General features: G+C 57.2%; 1 protein-coding gene across 1 annotated transcript in view; it reads left to right on the plus strand.

Moving 5' to 3' along the window:
* The window catches only part of SLC6A3 (solute carrier family 6 member 3), a 48,980-nt gene that overhangs the window by 26,355 nt on the left and 4,828 nt on the right, over positions 1-17,797 (plus strand). Inside the window, exons 7-14 of the mRNA XM_050795189.1 lie at positions 65-168; positions 1,447-1,571; positions 4,732-4,844; positions 6,292-6,420; positions 7,043-7,142; positions 9,865-9,965; positions 13,054-13,221; positions 15,134-15,205. Of these exons, the coding sequence (XP_050651146.1) occupies positions 65-168; positions 1,447-1,571; positions 4,732-4,844; positions 6,292-6,420; positions 7,043-7,142; positions 9,865-9,965; positions 13,054-13,221; positions 15,134-15,205 (912 nt within the window). The remainder of the gene's footprint in view (positions 1-64; positions 169-1,446; positions 1,572-4,731; positions 4,845-6,291; positions 6,421-7,042; positions 7,143-9,864; positions 9,966-13,053; positions 13,222-15,133; positions 15,206-17,797) is intronic.

Raw genomic sequence — 17,797 nt, forward strand, 5'->3', positions numbered from 1 at the left:
TGGGGAGGGTGCTCGGGTCCTGCGTTCTCCTGGGACAGCCTCTCACTGCCCTCTGGCTCTGCAGGTTTGGATCGACGCGGCCACCCAGGTGTGCTTCTCCCTGGGCGTGGGGTTTGGGGTCCTGATCGCCTTCTCCAGCTACAACAAGTTCACCAACAACTGCTACAGGTGAGCCCCTAGCAGGGCCAGGCAGGGGCCTCGTCGATACTGGGGAGGGGTTGCTGACCTCCAGAAATAGCACGTTCCTGGGTGAGGACAGGGCGGATCAACGGAACCCGCAAGCGTGGGAGGTGCGTGGCCTTTCAGACAGAAGCGACAGCGAGGGAGCCCCCAACACGATTTTGATTTCAGCTTTAAAGAAGGCACTGAAGCACGTGGGTGTGTCGCCTCCTGGGAGGGACCTGCCAAGGTTTGACCTGCGGCCAGATTCCCCACTGAGGACCCCGATCAGCAAGGCCAGCCCCTCCCGGCACAAGGACACACCCTCCTCCCTCGCACCAGCCCCAGCGGGGTCTCTGTCCTCCCTCGCTCAGGGTCCAGCTTCACAACTCCCTGAGTGTGTCCCCCCATCCCATGTGCACCCTGTGTTACCAGCAGGCACCTGAAGCCCTGTGCTGGACCCCAAATCCTCCTAAAAACAGAAACAGAATTTTATCTGGGACCTGCTTTCTTTGACCTTTATGGACTTGTGCTTACTTTCTTCCACATCATGAGGATAGAAACGCAGTAAAAATACAAGGACAGTGTGTGCAGCAGAATGGTCAGAGAGACCACAGACAGGCTCCACCGAGAGTGGGCGCTGGAGGGCAGGTCCCGAGGCAGCCCCTGCTTGCAGCCCACCTGCGTCCACCTGGGTCCAGGTGCTCTGCAGATGAAGTGTGTGGGGCCCTTCCACCCCGGCAACAGGCCACACAGGAACCCAGGAGGAGGACGCTGGTGCTCTGTCCGACCCCAGGACCCTCCCTGTTCCTCCCTTGCTTGCCTCCAGCCCTCTGGTTTCTCAGCCCTCAGAGTGGGGCCCCCAGGCCCGCAGCACCAGCACCCTTGGGAGTTTACGGGAAACGCAGGCCCTGAGACCCCATGAGACCCCCCCCCCAGTCAGGATCTGCATCTTAGCAAGGTCCCCGGGAGGTGTGTGCTCCTGGAGGTTCTGGAAGCTCTGCCCTGGGTGAGGCGCCCACAGCAGGACTCGCGGGGCACAGAGGCAGTCGTCCGTTCTGCCCACCCTGAGCCTTGATGGCTGAGCCTTGAGCAGCTCAGCCGGGGGGCCAAGGTGGTCCAAGGACAGCTCTGCCAGGCTGCTAAGGCCGTACTCACTGGGAAAAGCGGCCCCTCCAAAGACCTCCCGCCCCCTTCCCCAGACACAGTAAATTAAGAATAATGACTGGAAAATTGCAGCTGCTGCAGCTCAGCTGGTTCCTGAGACGGCTTGTCTTGTTCTTCCAGGGACGCGATAGTCACCACCTCCATCAACTCCCTGACGAGCTTCTCCTCCGGCTTCGTCGTCTTCTCCTTCCTGGGGTACATGGCGCAGAAGCACAGCGTGCCCATCGGGGACGTGGCCAAGGACGGTGAGCCCCTCCTGCCATGCCTGGGCCTGCTCCACGTAGCCCCCGGTGCTGAGCTCTGAGCAAAGCCTTTTTCCTTGTGAAAGAGGAAGGAGACGCACGGGCCCTGAGCGACGTCAGTGAGAGTTGCTGCCTCACTCTTGAAGGAGGCACAACCCAGTACGGACCTGCCCCCAACCCAGCACCTTCCCTGCCCTGCCCCTCGCGGGCCCTCCACCCTGGGCTGCGGAGCCTCAAGCCCAAATGCAACTGAGCAGCACGGTTGGTGCCTTGGTCCCTCGGCTGCTCCCTGCGGATGCCACATGGGGCTGAGCCACCAGGGTCTGGCGTGGATGTTGTCACTGAGGCCCTCTAGACGTTTGCTTGCCACGTGGTGTGGGAACGTGCAGCTCAGGGAAGGGGAGAAATGAGCCGCTCCAGCAACACCTGGAGGCAGGCTGGGGTGGCGCGAACATCAGCTTGGCCACAGAGCAGCCGGGAGATCCCTGAGGCCTCCAGCACAGGGTGGCCCTGCCTGCTGCCCAGGCCGACGCATGACGCTGAGTGTCCCTGCACGCCTGGAGTTGTCTCCGAGAGGGTGGGGAGGGGTCCAGGTCTTGGGCAGGCGCAGGTGAGTTGCAGGGAGGCCTCAGCCGCAGCAAGAAGTGAGCCAGGCAGGATGAAGCCGGCAGGACGGGCACAGGTGCAGGGGCTGAGGGCGAAGGGGCTGAGGGCGGGGAGGCCTCAGCCGCAGCAAGAAGTGAGCCAGGCAGGATGAAGCCGGCAGGACGGGCACAGGTGCAGGGGCTGAGGGCGGGTCCAGGCACTCGGGGCCACTTGCCTGGCTCTGGTGCTTGCAGTGGAAAGCTGTGGCGTTGGCAGCCCTAACTTGGGGCAACCGAGGGCTCCAGGGAGTCCCGAGGCTCCTCGGTCTCTATCAGCCAGCAGAACCCCCGCCTGCCTCCAGGCCTGCCCTGCCACACGGATGTGGAGGAGGCCCTTTCCCTCCAGACACGGGCCCCTGGGTTGGGTGGGCTCCCATCCTGCGTCCCCATCCTTGCTTCCTCTGGACTGTCTTCTCTGGCGGTGGGGGTGGGGGGTAGTGGGGAGGCTACATTTGCGAGGAATGATTGTGCTCAGAAAAGCCCATCTGGTGTGGGTGTTGTCGCTGACTGAGCTCTGCCTGGGTGTTGGGGTTCAGTGAGGGCAGGGAGCGACAAGCACCAAGCGGGGGCAGCCTTGACCCCATCTGAGTCTCACAGAGGGGGGCACTAGGACCCTCTCACCGCAGGTAGGAACAGGCTCAGAGACCTGAAAGCGCCTCCGTGCTTGCAACAGGAAGCCTGGGTCGGGGCTGGAGCCGCAGCTCAGAGGAGGGCCTCCAAAGCCCGTGTTCTTTCCTTTAGGAAAAAAAAATTCAGTCAAAGCGAGAGGAAGGGAACATCATGCATATAAATGCAGGGCAGTGAAATTTACTCGGTGCCGCATTTATGCATTTTCTCCATTCTTTTTGCCCTTTATTATGATAAATTAGCATAGTTTGCAGAAACCTCTATTAACCCCTGAAAATAAAGTTGAATGTTCTGTGCATTGCATAACAAGCAAAGTAAATGTCATTTACAGGCGTAATTCTCAAGAAAACAGGGTGAAATGTTAACTCAGGTACAGAAACTCAGGCAAGGGTGTTGACATTACGTTCCCCGAGCTGATGAATATCTTCCCAGGCTCCTGGCTGGTACCATCCAAGCCCCGGAACGTCTCAGGCAAGCCTGCCTCCCCACCCCACGTGGACACTGTCCCCGTCCACCAGGGTATCCGGGAGCTGTGAGAGCCCAGGTCTGACCCCGCTGCTTGGCTCACAGTAAGGCCCCTGAAAGACCTTTAGGAACGGCCCCTGGCTCTGGCCTTTGATTATTTAAAAGGCCAGGCCCAGGCCTATTCCCGCAGGCTAGGGCCAGACACGTGCCTGCTGAGGACAGGGGACTCTGTTGCAGGCAGATTGGGCTCTGGAGACAGTGCCAGCCAGTGGAGGATGCAAGGCTTCTGAAATGGTCAATGGTCAATTGCCTATGGGACTGGTTTTTACTTTGGGGTCATCGGAGACCAAATTGCGTTGACTTTGGTCGCGTGCCTGCCACGCTCTTATCCCCTCCACCTCCATCCAGGTCTGCCTGCTCGTAGCAGGAAGCACGCGTCAGCTCCCCAGAGAGCTGTGCGGGGACACCTCCTCTACCTTGGCCATGCCACCCCTCACCCTGGCGTGCCCCTAGCTTGCAGGGATAGCAAGGTTGCAGGTTTATCTCTTATCTTCGAAGCCACCATCTGGGCCCCTGTATCCGTCAGGATGTGCTGCTCCTCTGAGCCCTCAGGGCCCCAGCTGATAGAAGCCCATCTCGATGTGGCCTCCGGGATGCCGTGGCAGGGGCAGTGGTAAAGGAACCACACACTCCTCTACCAAGCTTCACTCACAGGGACCCACTCATCGTGGGTTCACAGCGCATTGGCCAAGTGCAGCCATGTCTAACCTCATGGGAGGGTGGGAGGACCTCAGCTTCCTCGTGTGCCTGGAAGGCAGAGGTCAGGAACGTATCCCTAATGTTTTGCTAAATTTAGAAATTAGGCTACTGAATAGTGTGGTTGTGTGTGATGTGTGTGTTCTTGTGTGTGTGTGTGTGTGCATGCCCATGCGTGCATCTATTTGTGTGTGTACACGTGGATGTGTTTTTGCATGGATGAGTTTGAATGCACAAATATGTGCGTGCACGTGCCTGCGTGTGTATCACATAATATGTGCAGGAAAAACTAACTAGAAGGACGTTAGCAGGTGTCCCTGGGATGAAGGGCAGGACCAGCCTGGAAATCCCTCCTGCCGTCCCCTTGTTTCTGCCCCTCCTTCTCCCCGTGCCCCCATAACCCGCGAGGACACAGGTAATTTGCAGGAGCTCCATTGCTGGGTGGCGGGCATGAACCAAAGCCCTCCCATCGGTTCTGGGTTTCCGTTTTCCTGAGTCCCAGGCCAGGGTCTGCTGGATGCACAGGAGGGAGGCTGTTCAGCAGGGCTGCACCAGCCCTAGTCTCTACAGGCCTGTGACAGGCCGTGTTGGCCTCTCGGGGCGGGGTGGGGCAGGATGGGTGGGAGAGCACAGCCTGGGCTCTGTGGCAAGCAGGGCGGGTTCTGTTTCAGGGCCGGGGCTGATTTTCATCATCTACCCGGAGGCCATCGCCACGCTCCCGCTGTCCTCGGCCTGGGCCGTGGTCTTCTTCATCATGCTGCTCACCCTGGGTATCGACAGCGCTGTGAGTAACCAGCCCTGTGCTCGGCACTTGGGTTCCTTCCACCCAAGGGGGCCCCGCCCTCGCAGGGCCAGGCAAGATCCCTGGGCTCACGGACGGCCCCCAGACCTGTGCACTTGGGCGAGCCCTGCGATTATTTGGGAGACCTTTCTTGGGGCTGGGGTGAGTGGTGACTGGAGTTTAACTTTTCCTTTATCCCTCTACTCTGGGGTACCCGTGTGCCCTGCCCTGAGCCACCTACAGATCCTGGACATGTGCACATACATGTACACACACATACACGAATGCATGCACACACACATACACGAACGCATGCACACACACATACACAAATGCACGCACACACATACATGAACACACACACACGAACACACACACGCGCACACACATGCACACACGCACATGCATGCATGCACTCACGCATGCACACACACATGCGCACGTGCAAGCGCACACACACATGAGCGCACACACATGCACACACACATGTGCACACACATGCATGCACGTGCAGCAGGGCCCCAGCCACCAAAGACTTGGCTCAGGACACCAGAGTGGTGGGGCCTTGGAGGGCACACAGCAGGTCCTTCATATCTCATGGCTTTCCCTGGAACCCTCGGCGACCCCACAAGGAATGAGGAGGGCAACAGCAGTTCCTGGCACCCACCAACCCCAGGCCTGGCCCTGAATGCTTTGTGTGTGGCCCCTGCACCTCCAGCTGCTGGGGGTGGCAGGTGGAGCCCTCGATCAGCCCTGGGCCTGCTAGACTTTCTCAGGCTCCTTCTTCCCTGTCAGCTGCAGGGGACCTAAGTACCCAGAATCCCTTTCCTTATAAACACGGGTCATGCACCTGACCCCCACTCATATCCTATCCAGCTCGGCCACAGCTCTTGGGTTGACCACAGGCCTCGTGTTCCTGACATGGGAGCATGAAGGGGGGGCCTGGACCGAGACCGAGCAAGATGAAGAAGGTCACTACGTAGGAGTCAGGTGCCTGGATGGCATCTCACAGGAGGATGCCTGGAGTTGGGAGGCTCCATCGAGAAGGTGTAGCCAATGGCCGGGCCAGGTGCACCCAAAAGCTTTGCGTGGGGGGCGCGTCTTGCTCAGGAAAATCTGGCTGAGCCGAGCCTGTGCAGCAGCAGTGGACGGGGTGGTGTTGTTTTAGCCATACCACATCTTACCCACCCAGAGACATCGAAGACACTGCAAACCCCCTACCGTGGATAGAGTGGTCCCTCTGGGTCCTCTCTCCTGTGGTCGAGCCGCCATAGAAGCCCTCACCAATAGCTGTCCTCACTACCAGGCGTCCTGCACCCTGGACAGCCGCATGGCCCCTGTTCCATGTCCTTCTCTGGGTGTGCGTCCCCTGGGTGACAAGTAGATCTTGGCCCAGGCTGCGGACAGGAGCGCAGCCAGCCTGCAGCCCGACCCTGTGCTCTGTGTGCAGATGGGCGGTATGGAGTCGGTGATCACCGGGCTCATCGACGAGTTCCAGCTGCTGCACAGACACCGTGAGCTCTTCACGCTCTTCATCGTCCTGGCGACCTTCCTTCTCTCCCTGTTCTGTGTCACCAATGTACGTACCATTTGCCGGCTTCGCCTTCTCCTGGTCATGTCTCCTTAGCGTGTGGCGTGGGGTGCCCTGGCTGGGACTGTCAGGCCAGACAGAACCACAGCACTTTCAGGAAGCTGCGTCCCCACCCACCCCAGAGAATGACTCACAGCAGTGCACAGGGTAACTGCATATGGGAGCTTAGTCCCAGAGTCACTTCAGCACCGGGACAGCTCCCCCAGAAGCGCCCGAGGCTGAAGCTGCCTCCCTCTAGGGTTTGGGGACTGGGGGACACTGGGGGTGTGGTGACAGAGCCCATCTACGTGGGAGGGGGTGGCAGAGCCTATCTACATGGGAGGGGGAGCCCAGGCCACGTGCTCTCCAAGGGAGGCACTGCCAAGTTCCACGTTTGGTTGCTTCTATTTCTAATTGCACACAGAGCCCTGGGAAGGGAAAGGAGAGGTCATTTTTATTTTTATTTTTTTGTGATAGACGTGGCCCTAAGTAGCTGCATGTGGATAGAATTTTAGGGACTCAAAGCAGAGTTTGCACTGAGTGAAACCATTTGTGTGCACAGCGAGTCCCGGGCCAGGTTGACCTTTGGGGAAAGCCCTTCTGCAGCTCCACAGGCTCCCCTCTCTTCCAGGGTGGCATCTACGTCTTCACGCTCCTGGACCATTTTGCAGCCGGCACGTCCATCCTCTTTGGAGTGCTCATCGAAGCCATCGGAGTGGCCTGGTTCTACGGTGAGTCTGGGGAGAGGGAGCCAGGCCCACGCCCTCTTGTTTGGTGGCTGTGCCGCTCCCCTTCTGACAAAGCCGCTGTGAGGACACACCTTTCAGCTGCCGGAAGCCTGGGTTGTGATCATCACAGCTCCGCACAGGGGAGAGGCTTGGCCCTGGTCCTTTCGATGGGATCAGTGAGGTGCTTAGCTTGGATGGCAGCTGGAAGACGCACACTGTGGTCAGAGGTGTTCACAGTGGCCGGGCGTCTTCCACCTCCTCCACGCTGGAGGCACTGGCGAGCCCATCCCACACAATCAGATCCATGCTGGGGGTTTCAGCAGGGATGTGACATGCTGCATTTCAAAGGTGCCATCATGGCCTTGCCTGCTGACCAGAGCCCCAGAGCAGTCGGGGCGTGATGGCCAGTGGGCGGCTCTCCAACGGATGCCCCAACGGGTGCAGCTCCTGGCCCATTGGTCTGCCCCAGCTGGGTCCTGGGATGTCCACCAGGGGTTTAAACAGCAACAGAAAACCCAGCCTGGAGCCAGGGCTGCCCCTTCCCTGTGTGCTGACCTGGACAAGTCACCTCGACTCCCCTCAGTTCTCTCTTCTGTAAGACGGGCTGGAGTGCCAGCTCCACTCACCTGGCCAGGTCGCTTCCGGGGAGGTGGCAAGGCTGAACCTGGGCATCTCACCATGAATGTGCAGGCTGGGCGCGGTGACCTGTGACCCAGCACTTTGGGAGGCCGAGGTGGGCAGATCACGAGGTCAAGAGATCGAGACCATCCTGACCATCATGGTGAAACCCCATCTCTACTGAAAAAAAAAAATTATCTGGGCGTGGTGGCGCACGGCTATAATCCCAGCCACTCGGGAGGCTGCAGCTTTTCTGAAGACACAGCGATGGTGTACTTACGACAGAGTATGATTCAGCTTGAACCCGGAAGGCGGAGGTTACAGTGACCCGAGACTGTGCCACTGCACTCCAGCCTGGGCGACAGAGTGAGGCTCCATTTCAAAAAATAAAAAAAAAATATGGGGATCTGGCTGAACGTCTGTGGTGCTGCGTGAGCCCTGGTTTTGGAGGACGCCCAGCTCACCTGCAAACAAGGGGGTCATGCCTCAGAGCCATGGAATTTATAGCCAGATAAATGCCCTGGCTTTCAGACAAATCAGAGAAATAGCTCCTATTCTGAGAACGTTGTTTTCAGTGTTGGTTTTCAGTGTTGCTCTACAGAAAAGGGAAATATCAACGTCGTTGTACTTTCACGGGTGCCTGGAATCAATACTTTGTCTATCGCTTTCATTGTCATGTTCCCTGAACAAAACATAGACCTTCACAGAGGAAGGGAGAAAGTGCCTCGAATTCACCAGCGCCATGGCCTCTGGAACCACGGGAGTCGGGGAGAAGCTGGCCCTGGTGAACTGAGCCTCCGAAGACTGAGATCTGTGTTATTTTTCCAAAGAGAAATCCACGCCCCTCTCATCTAAATGAAACAAAATCTGTGCTCTAATAAGCTGCGGAATACGCCGGGCTTCCAGTGCGCCGCGGTCCTGTAGGTCTTGGAGCTGATGACTCCTGCTCCGGCAGGGGCCCGGGAGGAAGGGTCTGGGGGCTGAGGGGCCTTGGAGACGCCCCCCATTGGCTTCTTCTGGCCTCACCTCTCTGCATCCCCGCTGCCTCCCACGTCCATCTCTCATGTCCAGGGCTCGGATGCCGGGGTGGGGTGTGCAGAGGGGATTCCGTGTGGAGGCTTCTTTCTGAGGGGACACGGGATGACTGCCAGACTTGCCCCAGATCTCAGCAGATCAGCCGTGGGCACACGAGTCACAGACCAGGCCAGATGTGGGGGGAGAGCTCACTCTTAAGGTCTTATGGTCAGTTCCTAGAAGTTAGATGATACCAGCGAAAGAAAAATAGGCCTTTCTAAAGCAGACTGCTGGTACTTGCTTTTGGGGAGAAAAAAATGTTTATTATGTTTCTCAAAATAGCTTTTCTGAAGACACAGTAACAGTATACTTACACAACGGAATATGGTTCAGCCCTAAAACGAAAGGGAATGCTGAGGTGGCTGCAGCTTGGGTGGCCTCAGGGACACTCTCCAGGGAGTAAGCCAGTCGCAGAGGCCCCGTGCCGCGTGACTCCACTGACGGGAGGTGCCCACAGGAGTCACATTCATTCAGACAAAAAGCAGATGGTGCCGGGGCCTGGCGGGGGTTGGGGGTCGGGAGGAGTTGGCGTTTCATGGGGGCAGAATTTCGTTTTGGAAGATGGAGTTCTGAAGATGGTGGTGGTGATGGTTACACAGTACGTGAATGTATTAATACATTATGAACTCTACACATAAAAATGGCTAAAATGGGAAGTTTTATGTTGTATGTCTTTTACCACAATCTTTTTAAGTGAACGAGGAGTACCGGTGGCAGAGGGAGGCAGGGAGAGCCGTGGGATGAGGAGGAGGAGCTGAGGGGCTGTTGCTGGGGTGTGGGTAGCTCCTGCCGGGGTGCGGCTCTTCCTGGTGGGTCTCCAGGGTGGAGCGGACATGTGGGCTCCCACCCGTCAGCGAGGCACCCAGTGGGCTGGGCTGGGGTGTGGCCCGGCCCCCTCCACAGGAGGCTGGGTGCAGCCGGAGCCTGGGGCCGGTAGGTGGGACCCTTGGGGGTCAGCGAGGACCCCACGTGTGTCTAGCATCGGGGAATGCACTGCCCTGATGGGCGCTGACGCTGCCTCATCTCCCCTCAGGCGTCGGGCAGTTCAGCGATGACATCCAGCAGATGACCGGGCAGCGGCCCAGCCTGTACTGGAGGCTGTGCTGGAAGCTGGTCAGCCCCTGCTTCCTCCTGGTAAGGGACCTCCGGTTGCCTGCCCCTCCCCCTGCCCACTGCCCCCACTCTGGCACCTGCCCCGAGGTCCAGCGCCCGCATGTGGGTTGTTGCTTGAGCAAACTGTGTGCACAGGAGGCTGCGGGCAGGACCCGGGGTGGGCCCCTAAAGGCTGCTTTGAGACTGAGCTCACCGTGGCTGGAGTCAGGGACCTCAGGACTCGGCCCGAAAGGGCAGGCTGGTCCCCGAACTCATCTCTAGTCTCCTGAAGGTGCCTTCCGCCCTCCCCTCTAGACCCACCAAGAAAACCTCAGGTGTGGCCCCAGGTGGTCTTGGACCCCTGCCACAGCCCGTGTGAGGCCTGCACTTGGGCTGTGCCGCTGTGTTGGGAGGGGAAGCTGGAAGTGAGTCTGGCCATCCACTCACCTCTACCCGTGAGGATCAAGGTTGAAGTTAGAGCTTCCGGGCTGGCGGGGACAGAGGATGCCGAGTGCTGGAGAACCTGAGAGTAAAAGGGACCTTGGCCCTGTCCCGTTGCTCACGCAGGCCTCCCTCTGGCTCAGCAGGGGCCTCGGCCCTGTCCCGTTGCCTCCCTCTGACTCAGCAGCATCACTGCGTCCAGTAGGCACTTCTATCATCTGGGCTGGGCCGCTGAGTCAGGGCCCACCGGGCAAGGCCATGGGAGTTTGTAAATAGAGTTTTGTTGGCACGTGGCCACGCCCACCCGTTAGGGATTGCCTGCAGTGCTTCCCCGGCTGAACCACAGAGGCCCAGAGGCTCACAAAGCAAAGCTGTGCCGCCTGGTCTGGGCAGGAGACCTAAGAACTGCCCAGGTCTAAGCAGAGCGTCCGTGAGCTGTTCACAGAGAGAAGCACCTCCCGAGTCCAGCAGGCACGAGGTGGGGCCTGGAACAGGGCGGGGGACTCAGGCCGCACCCGCTCATGGACCAAGGCTGGTCCTGGGGTCAGCAGGGCCTGCGTGCGTGGAGATCCCTCGTCACCTGCACACAGCAGGTGGGACAGCCCCGTAGTTGCAAGCAGAGAGGTTCCAGGGTACAGGAAAGAGAGGAGAGACAGGCCCTATCCCGGAAAAGCTCGACATAGTGTGACAGAAGCCGCCCGGCATCTTGTAGAAATTCCACCATATCTGAGCTCCAGGCCGCGTGGCATGACTGCACCTAAGTGTTCCAAGCCCAGTTAACTGTGCTTGTGAGGCTCCCGTTGAAGGCTCCTGGATGCACGGGGCAGCCTTTTAACAGGACACAGACTACACGGCTGTTCAGAGGGGAAAGTGAGGAAGCCCTCCCGGAGAGTCAGCCTCCTGCCCACCTCCCGCTCTCCCCCGCCTTTAGTTGAAACAGCCTTTTTGCATGAGGACGTCGGCTCCCCTTGAGGGGGTGTCTCCTCTTAACACCCAGAGGGCTGACCTCGATCTTAGGAGATAAAATGTTCTACTGATCTTAGACTAAATCTTCGAACTTCATACAGAAACACATGTCGTACACTTTTAGATAAACCTACAAACTACACGAAACAGGACTTCATTTTGCCAACTTGAGAGAAACATGACCATTTCATTGCTCTATGTCATTTTATATTTAGTATTACAGTGCAATTCCTATGAAGTTTTGATTTCAGCAGAAACACAATGTCTGTATTATCATCTATTTCTTCAGGCTGTGGCGTCGTCCCCTGCCCTCTGGCGTGTGCTGGCCTCTGGTTGTAAGGGGTGTACACGCTCCAGACTTGTTCAGATGACTCTGTGGCAGATGACGCCACAGCACTGCTAAATGGAAATTATGCCGGAGCAAAGGCAACTCACATGGGCAGACTGTGGCCTGCGGAGGCATAGTTCTTTCTAAGAAAAGCAGTATCTAGCAAGAAGTTGACCAGTACAAGAAAGCACGTTACAGCCATACCTACATGTCAGATATGCAAGACCGACATGTCTAGGGATGCACGCGTGGCTCTTTAAAGCATGCTCAGGGCTCTCTGTGCAGCGGAGGCCGGCCCCCAATCCCAGATGCCCCAGGACGCTGGCTTTGCTCGCCAAATTGCTGCCCACCCTGGCCTTGGTCACGTGACAGACACAACTCTAACCCCCATCCCAGTCCTTCGCTACCCAGCTCCAAACCTGCAGGTGGCTCGAAGCAGCGTGTGAAGAAGATGCTGAGACTGGCATGAGACATGCATCCAACATGCTTTTCGGGTGCAAGGCTTGGATGTTTTAACTTTTCTGAAATTGAGGAAAAATGGACAATTTGGAAAAAAAATGCATTTTGAGCTACATCATAAACCGTATCTATCAGAACTTCCCTTGTCTCCTTGGGAAGGACTCAGGTACACAGAACACACATGTAGGCACGCAGTACACACGTGGGTGCACAGAACACATTCAGGTGTGAGGTGCATGTGGAGGCACGTGGAGGATCTTTTTAGATGGTGGTGCATGTTTGTGGAGTGGAGGAACAAATGCACGAGCTGCCTCAGGAGAAGCCTCCGGAGAGGGGGAAGCTGCCCCTCCAAGTGGCATCCATCCCACCCTCTGTGTTACCTTTGTGGTGGTGGTTCTGAGACAGGTCTGTGACTTCATCAGATTTGCTTCTAGAAAGAGTAGAGATACGGAGCCCGGATGGCCCTAGGGTGGTCCTGCATGGGTCACAGTTGTGTCTTCAGGCCATGGATCATAGATTCAGTGGACGGGCTGGTGGCCAGTTTTGTGTTTGTTGTGATTTCAAGCAAGGAATAGAACAAGGTGGGATAGAGCAGGAAGGAATGGGATGGGATGGGACGGGGTAGGACAGGATCTGGTGTAATAGAACAGGATGGGATGGGATAGAACACGATAGGATGGGAGGGGAGGAGAGGGGACAAAACAGGAGGGGAGGGGAGGGGAGGGAACAGGATAGGACAGGACAGGCGAGATCATGCCTCAGGAGGACATGGATTGCCTGGGATGCCCTGCTGCCATGTCTGCAGGCCTGGCCGGGTTCTGCATGTGCACAGCTGTAGGGGCTGAGAGACCCTCTGCCATGAAGTGCCTGCCCCATCCCTGCTTTGTCCTGGCACCGCCGGCTGAAAGCTGCCTGACCTGTGTCTGCTGGTTTCAGTTCGTGGTCGTGGTCAGCATCGTGACCTTCAGGCCCCCCCACTACGGAGCCTACATCTTCCCCGACTGGGCCAACGCGCTGGGCTGGGTCATCGCCACGTCCTCCATGGCCATGGTGCCCATCTATGCGGCCTACAAGTTCTGCAGCCTGCCTGGGTCCTTTCGAGAGGTGGGTATTTGGACGCGGCGCCTTCACCTGAGTGCGAGGCCACCAGAAAGGCTCCGTGGCTGTCCGTGGCCCCAGTCCTCACCTGCCTGGGTCATCTGTGACCAAGAGGAGGAGACTGGAGGTGGCCACCACAACAGTGTGTGTGTGTGTCCACCTGCACGCCTGTGTCCATGGGTGTGTATATGTATGTGTATTCATGTGTGTGTCTTTATGTGGGTCCACATGTGTGTGTCTATGTGTGTATGGGTCTGTGTGTGCATGTACCTGTATGTATGTCCACTGTATCTCCATGTCTGTATGTGCTGTCTCCATGTGCACGTGTGTGTGTGCCTGGGTCTGTGCTCACATGCGTATCTGAGTGTTTGTGTGTACTGAGTGCATGCATGCCTACACACTATGGTGTGTGGTGGGGCGGACACAGCAGCCATCTGAGGGAGGTAGAATCAGGGGCGACCTAGTTCCCCCCAGGGCCGAGCCCCACTTTGGCTGAACAGGGGCAGCTGGAGCCCCAGGCAGTGGAGGAAACTCTGTGGAGTCCCTGATGCGCACCTCCTTTCCTCGCTTGGTTTTGCCACCTTTGTGTGGAGGAAAGGCAGGTGGACCAGTCACGCGGTCCTCCTTTAACATCCTGCTCTGTGGTTCCCGGAAGATACAAAGACACGCCTTGCTTGGAAGAGGGTTGCCCTCACCTGAGAGCCCACCACTGGGAGCTCCCGGAAGCTGCTTCCTTAAATCCTAGCCTTTTTCAGAAAGAACTGGCTTGGCCCTGGGCAGCAAAACCCTGGAGTGGCACCTGCTGTGTTCAAGGATCCACCTTAGGGCCACACGGTGTCCCCTGGGCTCAGACATGTGCAGGTGCTCCCAGGCTGGCACTGAGCCTGTCTCTTCAGCAGCCCGGCCAGGCCAGGGCCCAGTGCAGGCAAAGCACAGTGTGTGGCTGGGGGCTTCTGTGGAGTGGGAGGGGCTCTGGGGCTGCCATGGCCCTAGGAAAGCTGATGACACCCTGCTGTGGACAGTCCTTCTCAGACCCCCACACGCTGACCTGCCAGGACCCAGCGCAGGGGAAGAGCAGGCAGCCAGGCAGTCCCTGCAGGGAGGAGCTCCTCTGGGAGGCTGGATGGACTCGGGAGGCGGGGCCCAGGTCAGCACAGAGCTGGAGGACGCCTGCAGCCCGGTGGGCCTGAATAGCCAGTGCCCTTACCCCTCGCACAGCCAAACTCTGAACATAAGCCAAGTAAAACCTCAGCAGTTGAGCCAGGTGCAAGTGGAATTGTGGTGATGACGTGGGGTGGAGCCACATACAGGGGTCCCTGGGAGAGGTCACCTGGCCTCAGAGATCCAGACACAGGCATCCAGGTCTCTGAGTGTGAGCTCCTGAAGATGCCGCCTGCTCTGGGAGGACTTGGTGCCATCCAGGCCCAGGAGCTGCTGCAGCAGGCAGTGAAAGAAAGGCAGGTTCCGCCTTCACTCCCCAGGAGCTGCAGGTGACAAAAAGCAAGTGCTCCTGGAACATGTCAGCTGCAGGTGGCCCCAAGGCAGCCCACCTGGGTGTGAGCACTTTCTTACTCAGAGCCCAGCACATGTGATGACTTAGAGACAAGGGCCATCTCCAGGATCATGTTTTATTTCAAGCGAGGGCTCAAATGCTGATGTCCTGCTCTGCACTAGACTTTAAGGGGACTGTCAGAATGTCGGCTTCGGGCCTGACCGCTGTCCGGTCGGTGTGGGCACTGGCAGTGTTAAGTCAGTGGTGGGCGTTGGTGGTGTGGACGCCGGCAGGTGGGCGTTGGCAGGTGAGGAGGGCTGGTGGTGAGGGTGCTGGCAGGTGAGGGTCCTGGCAGTGTGAGTCAGTGATGGGTGCTGGCGGTGGGTGCTGGTCTGCACTGGCCCCCACACTCTCCTTCTCTTTCAGAAACTGGCCTACGCCATCGCGCCTGAGAAGGACCGCGAGCTGGTGGACAGAGGGGAGGTGCGCCAGTTCACGGTGAGGTCGCGGTCCCCGCTGGGCCTCTCTCAGGGGAATTCAGAATGATCCCAAGCTCGGTGTACTTAGCCCCCAGAGGGCTCTGAGGCTGGTGTAGACGAGGCTGGTGTAGATGGTATTCATTTACTCAGCCAGCATGCACTCTATGAGGACAGGCCGCCAGCGGTGGCAGGTGACAATGGAGACGTGCACCTGGGACGGGGGGTGCATGACGCGGGGGCCCTGGGAGGTGCGTCTGCACGCACACCTGAGGAAAGCGTGGTTCTTGCAAAGACCTGGGCATGTCCCAGACCATGGGAGCAGCGCCCTGTGGGGCTGGCTGAGCCAGCTGAAGGACCAGCAAGGGACCCGCCCGCCTCATGGGGGCACGAGGGACAGTGGAGGGGAGGCTTGGGCCTGACCATGGGGAGCCACAGGGAGCCCTGAAGGGGCTGGGAGAGGTCTGGGAGCCTGGGGTGGGCTTCACGTGAGAGGATGGTCACGCCAGGTGTTTCCTGCACCCTGGGAGCCATCCAGGTGTGTGCGCACACGTTCATGGCATGCCGTGGAGCAGGTGCATTCCCGGGGCACAGAGTAAACACTTGATGTGTTTTTACTCCCACAACCCTAAGAGGCAGCCCACCACTCTCTCTACACAAGGGTCCCTGAGACCCAGAGAGGCCCTGGAATGTGCCCGAGATCACAGAGCTGGCCAGCAGGAGAGGAGCCTGGGCTGTGCCCTGGGCCTGTGGCAGTGTCCTCCTCCCCAGAGCGGCCTCAGCTCCGACCTGATTCCAGACACTAAAGTCAGCCTGATGCTGACAGCAGAGTCCAATGCACAGCAAAGGGGAGGAAGGTCGTAGTGTGGAGGGCACCGCGGCCCCACCTCGGACCTGCCTCTTCCCTCTGGCCACCTCTCTGCACCTCATCCTCGTAAACAGTTCTCCCAGCAGGGGTCTCATGAGCTCACGCCTGAGGAGCCCAGCATGGACCTGCCTGAGGAGCCCAGCATGGGGCAAGAGCAAGGATGCAGGCAGAGGGAGGGGGCACCGTGTGCCTGGGAGGTGGGGGGTGATGTCAGGCAGAACAAGACGCTGAGCAGGGAACAGGCCAGGAGGCAGTGGGGAGAAGCCGCCTCTAGGCACACATCTGCCCAGCTTGTTCCTCCTCCCAGCAAGTCAGGTTCTGGTGTGGGCTCTGCCTCCCTCCCTTGGCACCCTTTCCTCTGTCCTCTCAGTGACTTGCCTGCTCCAAACACAGGAGGAGTGTCCAGGCATCCCACGCCATCCGTCCAGGGGATGCCAGCCCCTCTCCACTGGCCTCCGGTCCAGCTCCACCAGAGCCTCTCTCCGCTGAGAGTCCTACACCTCGGGGTCTTACACTTTGTATAGGATCTTGCTAGTCTTCTCAGATATCCAAATTTGACTTCATGTGGGATTCTTGCTGTGCGTCCTGTCGCATTAATCTCAGCTACTGTTTTTGTCATTTCTTCCTCTGCTTTTCTTGGATCTACTCTGTTGTAGTTTTGCTAACTTTTTAATTTGGACTTTAGATTATTAATTTTCATCCTTTGTTCTTTTCTAATGTAAGCACTCAAGGCTATGAATTTCCCTCAAAATACTCCATGTGCTGCATTCCACATTTTTTTTACATAGCATTTTTCTTTATATTTTAGTTCTAAATATATTTTAATTTCCATCGTGACTTTGTCAACTCATAACTTGCTTAAAAGTCTGTTTTTAAATTGCCAAATATATGGGGATGTTTTACTCATCTTTTTGTTTTTAATTTCCAAATTAATTTCATTGTTCTCAAACACATATGATACCTATTATTTAAGATGTATTGGTCGGGCATGGTGGTTTACACCTATAATTCCAGCACTTTGGGAGGCCTAGGCGAGCGGATCACGAGGTCAGGAAATCGAGACCATCCTGGCTGACACCCTGAAACCCCGTCTCTACTAAAAATACAAAAAAAAAAAAAAAAAAAAAAAAAAACTAGCCGCGAGGTGGCAAGCACCTGTAGTCCCAGCTACTTGGGAGGCTGAGGCAGGAGAATGGCGGGAACCCGGGAGGTGGAGCTTGCAGTGAGCTGAGATCACGCCACTGCACTCCAGCCTGGGCGACAGAGCAAGACTCTGTCTCAAAAAAAATAAACAAACAAACAAATAAATAAATAAAATGTATTGAGACGTCTTTAGGGCCTTGCACCTAATCAACTTTGATAAACGTTGCACATCTTTTAGACTAATGTGCTATTCTCTAATTGTCAATACACAGTTCTGCTTCTGTCCATTTGAGTAGGCTTGTATATCGTGTTACCCACGTTGTCTACACTTTCTCAATTTTAGGGGTGCTTGACCGTGAGTAATTGAGAGATGCCTGTGGTATATTCTTCCTCGATAGTATATTTGTCTGCTGTTCCCCTCAGTTCTATCCAGTTTTGCTCTCTGTAGTCTGAGGCTGTTTTCTGAGGTTGATCCGTGTCTGGAATGACCATCTCTTCCTGCTGACATGAAGGCATCTTCACCCCCTAATGATGCTTTTGGTCTTAAAGTCTGATTGTCTGGGATGAATACAGTTGCACCAGGTATCTTTTGAGTTTGTCTGA

The sequence above is a fragment of the Macaca thibetana genome, chromosome 6 (genome assembly GCF_024542745.1).
Source record: "Macaca thibetana thibetana isolate TM-01 chromosome 6, ASM2454274v1, whole genome shotgun sequence".
Lineage (NCBI taxonomy): Eukaryota > Metazoa > Chordata > Mammalia > Primates > Cercopithecidae > Macaca > Macaca thibetana.